The sequence below is a fragment of the Miscanthus floridulus genome, chromosome 11 (assembly GCF_019320115.1).
Source record: "Miscanthus floridulus cultivar M001 chromosome 11, ASM1932011v1, whole genome shotgun sequence".
NCBI classification, from domain to species: Eukaryota; Viridiplantae; Streptophyta; class Magnoliopsida; order Poales; family Poaceae; genus Miscanthus; species Miscanthus floridulus.
The window spans coordinates 71,871,921-71,885,049 of record NC_089590.1 but is presented as its reverse complement, the minus strand read 5'-3'; the positions used below and the strand labels follow the sequence as shown (position 1 = coordinate 71,885,049).

Sequence of the window (13,129 nt, the reverse complement as noted above, 5' to 3'; positions counted from 1 at the left end):
CTGCGATTGAACAAGGGGGAGCTCAGTAAGCTGTGGAACGACAAGGCATAGCCTGTCTGGGAGCCTCATAAGCTAGACTGGTCACTTGTTCTCATGTATCTCATGGGTTTGGGTCAAATTATGCCCAACATCAGGTTGATCCATGTTTAGGATTTTTTTTTGTTTTACCATGTATCTGAATGGTGTTGTGCTTAGCTGTTTCATTGATATGTAGCAGAATCAGCCTTGAGCTGGAGGTGTTTGAATTTAAAATCGAATTGTATTTAATGCTGTTGTGGAACTATTTTTTGAATTCAAATGCTTGCTGGTTCAGTCGGCTGATGCTGCTGTTGTTGGCTGGTGTGTGCACTGTGCCGAGGTTCAGCTCCAGCCGGTTTTCAACCAAAAACTTGACCAGCCGAAGGAGGCCATAGCATGTGGTAAGAACATATAGCGTCAATATATAGCTGAGGTGTTGCTGTACGAATCAGCGCCAGATCTGTTAACAGAATGGGTGGCATCAGATCAGTAAACCTTATGAGTCCCTACGGGGCAACACAGGGACATTTGGAGGAAACTCATCAGGAAATAGAAGAATGGAAACTGTGGAGCGAGCGGAGCAGGTCGTACGGCCCGAGGAACACCGGCGGCTAGTCCGTCGTCGAGCTACTGCCTCTGATGAACTCCACATGCCAACGAGCCTCCATTGTCCCAAGCAACAAGAAGACGTTGCGATGTGCTAAAAACGCATGTTGCAAGTATGTTTCAAGCGTTTCGGGTGTTTTAGAGGTATGTTGAAGTGTTTTATATGGATGTTGCAAAAATAAAATGGGATGTTGCAAGTGTTTAAGAGGCATGTTGCAAGAGTTTGATTAAAATGTTTCATCTTTTGTTGCAAGCGTTTTAATTTGGATGTTGTATATGTTTCACACATATGCTGTAAGAGTATGCTCCAAATGTTTCAGTTGTTTTAGTCTTATGTTGCAATAATTGTTTGTATGTTGCAAGTTGCAAATGTTTTATCTAGATGTTGCATATGTTTCACACATATGTTGCAAGTGTATGTTCTAAATGTTTCTGTTTCGGGTTGCATTCAAGTGCTTCATGCTTCAAGCGAACCGAGGACCGATGGATGGGGCACGCTGGGGTCATGTGGACAGGGCGTGCTCGTCCTTATCCTGGCTCCTGAGTCCCGCTCGCGAGGAGAGAGAGGAGGGTGTCAAGGGGAAGGAGTGGCGGGCGCGCGTGATGGAGGAGGTACGGGCGTCCGGACTTGCAGAGAGGGAGGGGTCAGGGAGAAGGTGCGACGGGCGCGCGTGACGGAAGAGGTGCGAGCGTCAGGGGCGCGCTTCTGTCCGGACGCTAGTATCCCCAATGATTAAACATTATCGAGTTTGAATGATTTTTTCATGTGAAAGCCTGCTCCAGAAAGGCAAATGAGAAAAGCAAAGAAGAAATATGTTTTGAAGATGAATTAGCGGTCGCTAGCAAGGTTCAGTGTGAGTACTTGTTTCCGTCTGAACTCCTTTTTTCTTGACAAAAACTGAAGTGCAGAACCCTGAAAACACACCTGACAAAAATGTGTTGCATAGCACGATTTTGGGCCCTTGTGCGCACTTCTGTGTTCTTTTCAAAGAGAGCATCGGCCCAAGCCCAGAAGTTTAATAAAGGCCTATAACAACAATGTACCTTCGTCTCAAAGAAAAAAACAATGAACCTTTTGCTGACGCTAGGAAAGGCAGATATATATACTTTTGAATCTTGACATTTAGGGAGTGTTTAGTTTCTACGTGCCCTCCTAGAATTTCTATCACATCGAATATTTAGACACATGCATAGAGTATTAAATATAGACTAATTACATAACTTGTGACTAATTTACGAGACGAATCTTTTAAGCCTAATTAGTCCATGATTTGACAACGTGGTGCTACAGTAAACATGTACTAATGACAGATTGATTAGGCTTAAAAAAATCGTCTCGCAAATTAGCCTCTATCTATGTAATTGATTTTATAATTAATCTATATTTAATACTCTTTATTAGTATCTAAACATTTGATGTGATATAAATTTTAGGAGCGACTAAAGAACCAAGCACCCCTTTACTGATGGGTGACAGACTCATGGTTTACACTCTACAGAGTTCAGCTAGACAAACTCACAAACCGAGGCATGTTTAGTTGAGGCATACTACATTGCTACCCATATATCAGCCTGTTCGGGAGGCCGTATCGTATCGTGGATTATTTACTGCTAGCTGGTTTGGTGTGAGAGAAAAACACTGTTTTCGACTGGAAATTTACGATCGTTTACGAGTAAGCGAACAGGCTGAGCTTAGAAGATTTCTGGTTCCTAGACAGATGCAGATGCAAATTGAAGTTTCAAAGAGGCACCGCAACAGACAGGCAACTTGCAAATGAGGAATTATGACTCACATGGTCTCCACAAGTAACAAGCCTATGACAAAGCTGAGCTTGAAGATAGCTGACGCGGAGATAGTGTGTAAATAAACTGTAAACAAAACCGACGAATGATTAATTTGGTATTCACCACCAGGTACTTTACTGAAACCTCTTCTGCAATAGCTGACAGCTGACACAGTTAACCTGACTCTACTATTTACACTTTTACAGGCCAGTTCCAGATGAGCAAACAAAGGATCCAATCGTGTCTTTGAGTCTTGATTCATCTAATTACAAACGGCGGCACTGAGATCAACCGCCGTCATCTCTCATCTCCGGTAGAAGACGCGCTTGAAGTGGAAGCTGAGACGCAGGACGCCCCTGTCAAAGGTGCTCCTTAACCCCGCCTTCCGCGAGCGCTCCCACTCCCTGTTGACGATCCTGAACGCGACGTCCTCGTACGGCCACCCCGCGTGGAACCTGACGATGCAGGTCTCGTCGCTCCCGCTGCCGTCCTCCTCGACGGTGTACTGCGGAGGCTTCCCGCCGGCGAGGTCCAGGTCCGGGTAGTGGAGCACGAACGTGTAGCCCTTCACGACCTTGGGCGGCGGGTGGTCGTGGTCGTAGTGCACGCGGTTGTACTTGTTCCACTCGTGCCCCGTCCACACCCGCACCCGCGCCACGTACCTGGGCTTCCTCCACTCCGGCCCCGCGGGCAGCGTCTCTGTCGGCGGCAACGCCACCGCGCCGAGCGGCTCCGACCCCTCCTCATCGGCGTCCGCCGCGGTGCTGCGTCCGCGCTCCTGTTCGGCTGTTCCGTGTTCTCCTTGTCAGAGACGGAGGGCGGCACCGGTGCCGGCGCGTCGTCGCAGGTGGAGTAGTTCTGCGCCAGGAACTTCTTGGCCTTCTCGACCCGGATGAGCTCCGTCACCTCCTGCAATTGGTCGACGACCTTGGACTCGCCGTCGGCCATCCGAGCGGCGATGGTCTGCTGCATTGCTTCAAGCTCTTCGATGCTCTTCCCCTCGACGACGCTCATCACGTCGGCCGCAACCTCCGAGTGCAAGGACCTGCCGCTGCGTCCGTCCGCCCCGGCGCCGGCGGCCTTCACCATCTCGGCATCGCAGAGTAACTGGGCGGCCTCCCAGAAGCGCCCGTTCTCCCTGTCAAGATCGGCCAGCGTCCCGATCTCCTCGCCCAGCTCCTCCGCGGACGCGCCACGGAACGCCGCGAGCTTGCCCCGCGGAGAGACTCCACGAGCATGTCGATGCGCCGGGGGCGCCCCTCGGCGAACCGTATCGCGGCCCGGAGCCTGCCCTGCTGGAGGAGGAACGCGGCCTCCTTGGCCTCCTCCTCCTCCACCCTAGCCAGCGACGCGGCAGGAGGCACCGGCGGCGGCGACGACGCGCGTCGCGCCGCGGCCGACGCCGCCCTGACCCCGTCGGCCTCCCTGCGGCGCGCGAGGCAGCGGCGCCGCTCGGACCGGACCGAGACGATGCCCGGGAGGATGCCGCGGGAGAGATCGCGGTCCAGCTTCTTGCGCCACACGAACGCGCCGAGGCCGCGCGCCGCCAGCTTCTCAGACACCGAGGCGGCGCGGCGGCGGACGGCGCTGCGCAGCGCGTTGGACGGCCGCGTGGCCTCCCACTCCTCGCGCGCGATCGCGGGGGAGGCGGCGAGGGGCTTCGTCGGCGGCGGCGCGAGATCGAATCAAAAGCTCTGAGGGCGACCGGCCCGGATGGCCGGATTCAAATCAAATCAGAAAAGAAGCAGAGTTCCTGACCGACTCGGAAAGCGCGAGTCGGTTGCGGCGGGGGTCAGAGGAATGCAGATCGGTCTCCACGTGACCACATTCGTTTGGCTAAAATTTAGCTAGGCTGACTGGTTGCGAGAGGAAAACGATATTTGTTCCATAAAAAGTCTACTAAAATAGTGCCGAATAACACGAGTGGACACGTGGTGGTTGGCCGGTTGCTTTGTCGATTACACGCACATCTTACGTCTCCATCGGCGTAGGACCCGTGCTGATTAGGGGTGCAAATGCATCTAAACAAGGTAAAAAAAATAATAATCATAAATAAAATTTCATCATATATGCATCGCCTACAATAAAAGTTTATGCATTTGAGGTAAGGGCACGTCACTGATAGTTTTTTGTCTCCATACTTCGTAGTATATCTTTTGTATAGCCCGAAACGAGAAAACTTGTGAGGTACAACGTTCTTTGAAAAAAAGCATGGTGCGATTCTTTCCTGCCTTCGTGGATGCTGTTGTAGGAGCACCGATATATTATACTATATAATATCCTCAAAGGTCAAAGCAACTTTCACGTGGTGTCGAAAAGTTCGATATCACATAAACACACGATCAAGCAACAGCTAGGACAATGGGGAGCATTAGCATTATGCTGGTAGCGACTAGCAAAGCATATACCATCTAACGGCTGAAGACGACCGTGGTCCGCCTCCGTGCAGATTCATGGCTCCGTTAATGAACACATGAGTACATGACACACGATCTTAATTACTGTCTCCATACTTATTTCGTCTGTCCCAAAATAAATGTTGTTATAGTATTTGTGTCGGTCAAATTTTCTTAAATTTAATCCCTACACTTAAAAAATAACTAACCTTATCGTCTTACCGCCACGCCTTAACCCGACTGCGTTAAAAAGACGGACCAGCGGAGAGATGTACGCGGGGGAGTCTCGGAGAGTCGGAGGTAGCGGCGGACGGCGGTGACTGTCTGTGGACGTGTGGCCGTAACCAACCACATTGAATCAGCGGAGAGATGTACGTGGGGCTGTTGATCAGGGCAAAGGCCTAAGAAGTACTAACAGACCAGCCCAAGTTCTGTGTCTACTATTTTATTGATATATGTCAAAACAAAAAAAATATTTATAAAATAATAAACACGGTACATCGGTATGTCTTATGCTAACGAAATTGTCGTTGTTTTGGACCGGGGGTCCTCAATCCACTAGTGAATTTATGCTGCGTGTTCCCAATCCCGGATGGTGATGCAAAGAGACACAAGGCTTATACTGGTTCAGGCAATTGGTACCCTACGTCCAGTCTAAGAGATTGATCTTGTATTCCTTACACCGAAGTGCTTGTAGTAGGGGGTTACAAGCACGGTGAGAGAGGGAGCTAGTCCCAGGTCTCGGCGGGAAGTGATGTGGGCTGCTTGAGACGTTGCTTTCAGGCGACAGGAAAATGTGCGTGTTACAGGGTGTTGTTCTTCGTGAGTGCCTCCCTCCTCGAAATGGTCCAAGTCCTTTCCTTTTATAGTTGAAGGGGGGACAGGGGTAGTACATGTGCTAACTATACGGCGTCGTGCGAATGGAGGCGGCGTGTCCGAGCCCTGTAGCCTGTTCCTGTGGCGGCGTAGTTGTCGGAGTGGTCCGTCCTTGAAGCGCTGGGGCGACGTGCCGGTCACATTCGATCCTGTGCGTCATGGGAGCTCCAGGGCTGCCTCGAAGCGGGCGCGGCGGTCAGCGTACGGGTTGCTGTGGATTGACTGCGTGCGAGGCCGAGGCTCGGTTGGTGCCGAGGCCGAACCGTGGCGGGGGTCTCGGCAGATGTGAATCTCGAGATGGCTGAGGCCCTGTCGTAGGGTGCCGAGGCTCGGAGGGAGCGGTCGTTCTGGTACGCTAGTTCGGAGGCGATGATGACCCGGGCCAGGCTTCCCATGCCGCGTTGTCTTCGGGGCGGGGATCGCGGGGCACAGTGTAGTGCGGGCGCTGATCGTGGGCACAGCGCCAGAATACAGTGGCCGGTAATCCCCGCCGTGCCCTGTCTCAGCCGGTATGGCGCTGATGCGACTTCTTGTCCCGTCGGCCACTCTGTGGTGTCGAGCCGCCGTCCGGCTGAGATTGCGGGAGTGGTTGACGCATTAATAGGACGTGACGTGCTGTCGGGAAGACCGATCGAGGCGGGGGTGACGGGTTATTGACAAGCCAGCCTCGAGCGATACGGAGAATAGCTGTCTCATTCGAGGCTGTACGCACGGGGCCTTGGGCGAGATAGAGATTGGGCTCCTTGCCGAGGCCTCGCGCGAGGCGGAGATTTCGTTAGGGCGCCGAGACCTCCCGTGCGAGGCCTCAGGCGAGGCGGAGAGCCGGTGGGCTCAGACGAGGCCGGTGACGAACCCATGGCTTACCTTCTGGCTTCGTTGTTGATGGGATTTAAGTGACTCTTTTGGTGTACGCTCGGGGTACCCCATTCTATGGTACCCGACAGTAGCCCCCGAGCCTCGGGGGGAGTGCGTGCACTCTCCCTGAGCGTTTGTCGAGACTTGGCTTGCGGCCGCTCCTGTAGGGATTGTGTTTTGCTTCTTGAGGTTTCGGTGGGTGCGCGCGAGCGCACCCGTCGGGTGTAGCCCCCGAGGCCCTGGAGGAGTGGAGTCACTCCTCCAGGGGCTTTTTTCGTGTTTTGAGTGAGGAGTTTTTATCGTATTTGCCGAGCCCACCAGTGCGAGTTCAGGTCGCGGGGTTTCGGCAAGGTCGCAGGGAGAGCCCCCGAGCCTCTGCACGAAGCAAGAGGGCGGTCAGGGGTGCCCCTGATTTTTTGTGCGGCCCTCATGCTTCCTTTTCGCTCAGAAGGAGGGGTGGAATGTGCTAGGCTACCCTCGGTGGGCACGAGCGGTGGCACTTCCGGTGAGCTATTATCGGGTAAGTCCAAGTGGAGGCCCGTGCCCCGTTCGCTAGGGGATGGCTAGTGGTCCGAAGACGCACTCCAAGGGTACTGGAGGGTTTCTCTAGTGGGTGCCAAGGCCGTTCGCTGGGCCCCGGTGGCTCGGTGCCTCCCTACGGTGGGATCCCATTCGGAGACCTCCCTGCCGGTCTCGAACATGACTTAGGACGCCCCAAGCGATTATTTGCTCGGGCCTCAGCCATTCGTGGGCTCGCCCATAGTCGTCCCTGACTCTGTTGCCTTGGGGTGGATGTCGAAACCTCAGGGGGCCCAGCCTTTGAACCCTTGGACCGTAACGGGCTCGGTGCCCTTTATCGTATTTGTAACGAGACTTCTAGCGTGGGCTTAGGTCGTTTGTCTTTGTCTTGGGTGTAGGAGGAGCCCCCGAGCCTCTGCCCGGAGCGAGAGGGCGGTCAGGGGTCCCCTGGCTTTTTTGTTCGACCCTCACATATCCTTTTTGTTCGGACGGAGGGGTTATTTGCCGAGCCCATTCGGGTGCGAGCCTGGGCCACTGGGTCTCAGCAAGGTTGCAGGAAGAGCCCCCTAGCCTCTGCACGGAGCAAGAGGGCCGTTGGGAGTTTCCCTAGCTTTTTGTACGCCCCTCGCGCATGAGGGTTTGTTTGCCGAGGCCCCTTTGGGTGCGAGCCTAGGTCACAGGGTCTCGGCATATCTGTAGGAAGGGCTCCCTAGCCTCTGCACGGAGCGAGAGGGCCGTTAGGAGCTCTCCTGGCTTTTTATATGACCCTCGCGCTTCCTTTTCGCTTGAAAGGAGGGGTTGTTTTGCCGAGCCCCCTCGAGTGTGAGCCGGGGTCGCTAGGTCTCGACAATGTTGCAGGAAGAGCCCCCTAGCCTCTGCATGGAGCAAGAGGTCCGTCAGGGGCTTCCCTGGCTTTTTGTACGACCCTCACGCTTCCTTTTCGCTCAGAAGGAGGGGTGGAATGTGCCAGGCTACCCTCGGTGGGCACGAGCGTTGGCACTTCCGATGAGCTGTTATCGGGTAAGTCCGAGTGGAGGCCTATGCCCCGTTCGCTAGGGGACGGCTAGCGGTCCAGAGATGCACTCCAAGAGTACTGGAGGGTTTCTCTAGTGGGTGTCAAGGCAGTTCGCTAGGCCTCGGTGGCTCGGCGTCTCCCTACGTGGGATCCCATTCGGAGACCTCCCTACCGGTCTTGGACACGACTTAGGGCGTCCCAAGCGTTTTGCTTGCTTGGGCCTCGGCCCCGTGTGGGCTCGCCTGCGATCGTCCCTGACTCTATTATCCTGGGGCGGCTGTCGAAACCCCTAGGGGCCCAGCCTTCGAACCCCTGGATCGTAATAGGCTCAGAGCCCGGTTCCTTCATCTGAAAGGAATGGGGTGGGGGGGATATCTTCCCCATTGGCTCAGCAACGACTGGCGCGCCTTTTGAGGCAGTTTTCTGGGGAGGCAGAATGATGCCTGCTGCCGCAGTGGTCGGGCGCGACGTGGTGGATGGGACGTAAATGTTCCCGCAATTAATGAGAAAAAGGTGGGCGCGTGGGCGGTAAAATCGGATCGGGGTTAACCGTGCCAGATCCAGGGGAAACTTCCCCGATTTCATCGCTCGTCCGTTTTGCCTTCACCCTGTATAAATACTCAAAGAGCCTCACCCCTCCTCACCTTACCTTGCCTGCGTTAGCTCTACCTCCATCGAGCCGTCGCTAGAGCAGCGGGTGCCGGGAAGAAGGGAGAAGAGCGAGCCAGGGAGAGAGCGAGAAAGAGAGAGAGAGAGAGAGAAACTGACTGCCACATTCGATCCCTCCACCGCATCCATGGTCGGCGACATCATTGTCATCGAGGCGAGCCCTTGGGATCCATCTGACGTCACCGCGGAGATGCTTCAGTCGCTCGTCGACGGTGGACTTCTTCGTCCGGTGACAGACCCCAATAGGTCGGAGTGGATCGCTCTGTACGGCGAGCCAGAGTCGAGGCCTTATGACGGTTACATCATGAGCTTCGTCTCCTTTCACGAGTGCGGCCTCGGCATCCCGGCGGATCGGTTCATGCGGGCGCTCCCGCACTACTATGGCGTGGAGCTCCACAACTTCAACCCCAACTCCATCGCATAGGCGGCCATCTTCGTCGCTGTCTGCGAGGGGTACTTGGGAATTGCTCCCCATTAGGAGTTGTGGCTCCACCTCTTCTGGGCGGGGCATACCACTAAGCCGATGGGCACGTCGAGCACGAGAAAAGCGATGAGGGCCGGCGGCTGCACTCTCCGAATGCGCTAGGACCGCCAGCACCTCTACATCTCGGCCCAGCTCACGTCATCCAATCATCGATGGTACACGAGCTGGTTCTATCTTCGCAACGACGACAGAGGACTTCCCCCCTACACTGGAAGGATTGTGGGGAGCTGCCCGGAGAGGTGGAAGTACGGCGTCTCGAGGGAGGATCAGCCCAAGCTGTAGCCGCTTCTGGAGGGGCTGGAGAGGCTACGGGGCCGTGGCCTTACCGTGGCTGTGGTCGTGGTTGCCTTCCACCACCGGAGGGTGCTGCCGCTGATGGCTCAGTGGTGGTGGCTGTTCGAGATGAGGCCGGGTGAGCCCAATGAGGGCATCCGGATGTCCTCCTCTGCCCTTTCTGACGAGGAAATTCTTCATCGGGTGGGGGAGATGGTGGAGGCGAAGCTGAGGGGCGGCAACTTGACCCACATCGCGATGCGCCCGTCACGGGGGTTCATCTCGCTGGTAAGTCATGCGCCGCTGTAGCCCCTGAGCCTCCTCCGTTTCTCCTTACTTCTTGTTCCCTTATGCGCGTTCACCGTTCCTGTAGGGGATGAGGGACATGCGCGCCTCTCCGCCACCCGTTCCCGAGGACGCGAGGCGGCGGGCGATCAACCGGGCGCACGCCGAGGCATAGAAAAAATGGAAGGACGCCAAGGCGGTGAAGCGCACGAAGAAGATCCTTGCGTGCGAGGAACTGGACAAGCGCCGCCATCAACAAAGGAAGGATGGCCTCTCGTTGGAGGAGTCCCCGTCACCATCGATATCAACGGGCGAGATGGGGCGAGGTCCCCTAGACCATTTCCTGACGTAGGGGAGGTGGTGCCCGGGGCGTTGGCAAGCAGCCCGGCACTCCCGGGAGGAAGAGAAGGAGGAGCTGACCCAGGGTCAGCAATTGCTTGCTCCAGGGCCGAGGCCAACACGCCCGAGGCATGGGCATTGGGCAAACACGCCATCAGCCTAGTGGGCTCGGCGGCGGTGGTGGAGCAAGTGGCGACGGAGGTGACGCAACTACCCCCGCAGAGGACCGAGGGGGCGCCGGGGTCCGTTGAGGACCAACTGGCGCCGATGGACACAGAGGCCATGCCTCTGCCGCCGCCACCGCCTTTGCGGACAAGGGTCGCCATGGCAAAGCGGTTGCCGCCCTACTCGAGGTAGGTGTATTTTTGGTGGGGTCACAGTGATTTTCATTCGTTCTTTTGTCTCGTGCTGACCCTGGGAACGTCTTGTCTTTAGCCGGAAGTGACCTGCGGAGGTGCCTACCTTGGCACCCCTTAAAGCGCTCAAGGTTAACCCTGGCTCCACCGCCCACTAGGTGGTGGAGGCACATGCTGCCCTACAATGTGGCGCGGCATCGGCGAGGGCCGACCCAAAGGAGCCGACCACCCAAGGAGGGGGTGCCGAGGCGGCCCTGACACAGGAGGGGGAGGGAGCGCCTCCGCCCCACGATGGCAAGACCCATGGGTCGGATGCGGCCAAGGTTCCCTTGGCCGCCGAGACCACTGAGACCAAGGTCCCTGGGGTTTCACAGGCCGAGGCAACAGAGGCTGCGGCGCCTAGGACCATCGAGGCCGCCACGGCGGGCACCAGAGCCATCGGGGCCACCGAGGCCACGATGGCGGAGGCCGGAGCCCCCGAGACCACCAAGGCCACGATGGCAAAGGCCGGAGCCCCTAGGACCACCAAGGCTGACGTGATCGTGGTGAGGCCATCGGCCTAGGAAGTGGAGATGAAGGCGGCGGAGGCCTCGGTGGCACCCTTGGTTCAAGGCCCGCCGTTGTCGTGGGAAAGCGCCCAGAAGGTGGAGGTCCTTCCGATCTCCTCTGACGATACTTCCTGGGCACAGGAGATGGCCGGCGCCGAGGTGGACGGTGTCGTGGAATAGCCGATTCTGACCCCGGGCGAGGGAAGCTCGGCCCTCGCGCGAGTATGACCCGAGCCCCGCAGGTGGGATCACCCACATGTCCTGTGGTAAAGCCAGGATGACCCTGGGGCTGAGCCCCTGTTTGCCCTCGAGGACATGGCCGAGGGCGGCCGCTGGGACATGTTTGAGCAATACTGCTAGCTGGCGAAGCGGTCATTACGGACGGCGCTATCCGTGGTGGCCAACGATCTGCCCAGAGTCACCTAGGTTCTTGCTTTCTTCTCTCATGTGGTGGTCTTTTTCTAAATTTTCTTTGTAGGGATTGACCCTTGTTCTGTTTCCCCCAGGAGCTTGAGACTCGATCTCTTGGGAAGTTGGTCTTTCTCTAGCGGGAGAGGGACGTCTAGGACCAGCTTCAGCGGCAGAAAGGCCTTCTTACAGGCGCCAACGAGCTCCTATCGGCGTGGAGCGCAGAGGTGGAGGACCTCCACCTTTGTTGTGCCGACACGAAGGTCGAGGCGGCCATAGCTCAGGAGCAGCTCGCCCCTCTGGCGGCACGGGTCAAGGAGTTGGAGGAGGAGCTCACCCGCGCGGCCAGTGATCGGGATGCCTTCAGGTCTCGAGCCGAAGAAGCTACGGTCTCGGCCACGGCTCTTGCTGGGCAGCTAGGGGTAGAATAGAATGCGCACCAGCTGACGAAAGGCGCTTTGGATGAGGCCCTTACAGTGGCTGAGGCCTCACGAACCGAGGCTGTGGTTTGGAGGAGAAAGGCCGAGGGTGAGTCCTAGTCCCTTCGTTTTATTCGCTTTTTCTTATGTTCATTCCCTAACTTCCTGGTGTGATGCAGAGCTGGGGAGTGAAGCTTCCAAGGTGGCCGAGGCTTCTCGGGTCGAGGCTCAGCACCTGAAGGAGAAAGCCGAGGCCTTTCGGGTCGAGGCCCAACACTAGGAGATTAAGGCCAAGGGTGAGCTCCATAGGCTTTTGTCCCTATTTGGCTTGTTTTTTCTCTCGCTCAACCCCATTTCGTTTTTCGTGGTGCAGAGTCGGAGGTGGAGGTCACCCGGGTAGCCGAGGCTTCCATTGCGGTGCAGACGGTGCTCGAGACCGAGATCAAGGAGCACGACGAGCTAAAGGGTGCTGCCCGTGCCGCCTGCGAGGCCCTGGTGGTCGAGGGGGTTCAGTCAGGCAGCTCCCTTGGGAGCCGTCTGATTGCACTGAGCGGTCAAGTGCGTGAGCGGCTCCGAGGAGCGCTGCATACAGGCGTCAAACGCGCACTGGCCGTCATTGCCTCGCACTACGTCGGTGTTGACCTCCAAGCCATTAGCGATGGCTACGTCTTGCCCGATGATGATGATGAGGCTGACAAGGTGGTGACAAAGCTGTTGGAGGCGGCAGAAGGCCCTGGCATGGTGCTGGCAACGTTGTTCGAAGAGGAGGTGGTCCCTCCCCCACTATCTGCCGATGCCGGGGGTCCTGAGCCTTGACCTGGGCCCTAAGCAGCCATGTAAATAAGATAGGAATTAACTTTGTATCATAATGTTTGTGGCCATGGAGGCCTTTCTTTGGAAGTACTCATGTTCCTTTAATCGTTTATCTTGTATTTCCGAGCCTCTGCCCTCTTGTTGTCTCTAATCTGATTTCTTTGCAAAAAAACCTCTTTGGAGCGCAAGCCATCCCATGGGCGAAAGGTGGTGAGGGAGCGCCGTAGCCCGGTGGCTTAGGCCGTCTCGCGACTCTATCGGCCTTCTGGCCCTGAGACGGGCTTTTGGTCCTTGGGTTTTCCACAACCGATTCGTCAAAGCATGCTAGAGGGTTTGGCATAGGAATTTTTTTTTTCAAAAAACGACTAAAAAATAGCACGTGGGACTTAGGGGGAATCCCCATCTAGCCCCCGAGGGAGGTTCGGTTCTGCGGAAGCAGAGCCGAGTCTTCCTTACAGTGTCATC

The 13,129-nt window shown here is 56.2% G+C and overlaps 1 protein-coding gene across 1 annotated transcript; it reads right to left on the bottom strand.

Moving 5' to 3' along the window:
- Nucleotides 1–2,713: 2,713 nt before the first annotated feature.
- Nucleotides 2,714–3,498, bottom strand: LOC136492179 (splicing factor Cactin-like). Its single transcript, XM_066488286.1, has 2 exons — nucleotides 3,235–3,498; nucleotides 2,714–3,187 (listed from the first exon to the last, which is right to left on the bottom strand). Exons 1-2 carry the CDS (start codon nucleotides 3,496–3,498, stop codon nucleotides 2,714–2,716), a joined length of 738 nt encoding a protein of 245 aa, XP_066344383.1.
- Nucleotides 3,499–13,129: the final 9,631 nt, after the last annotated feature.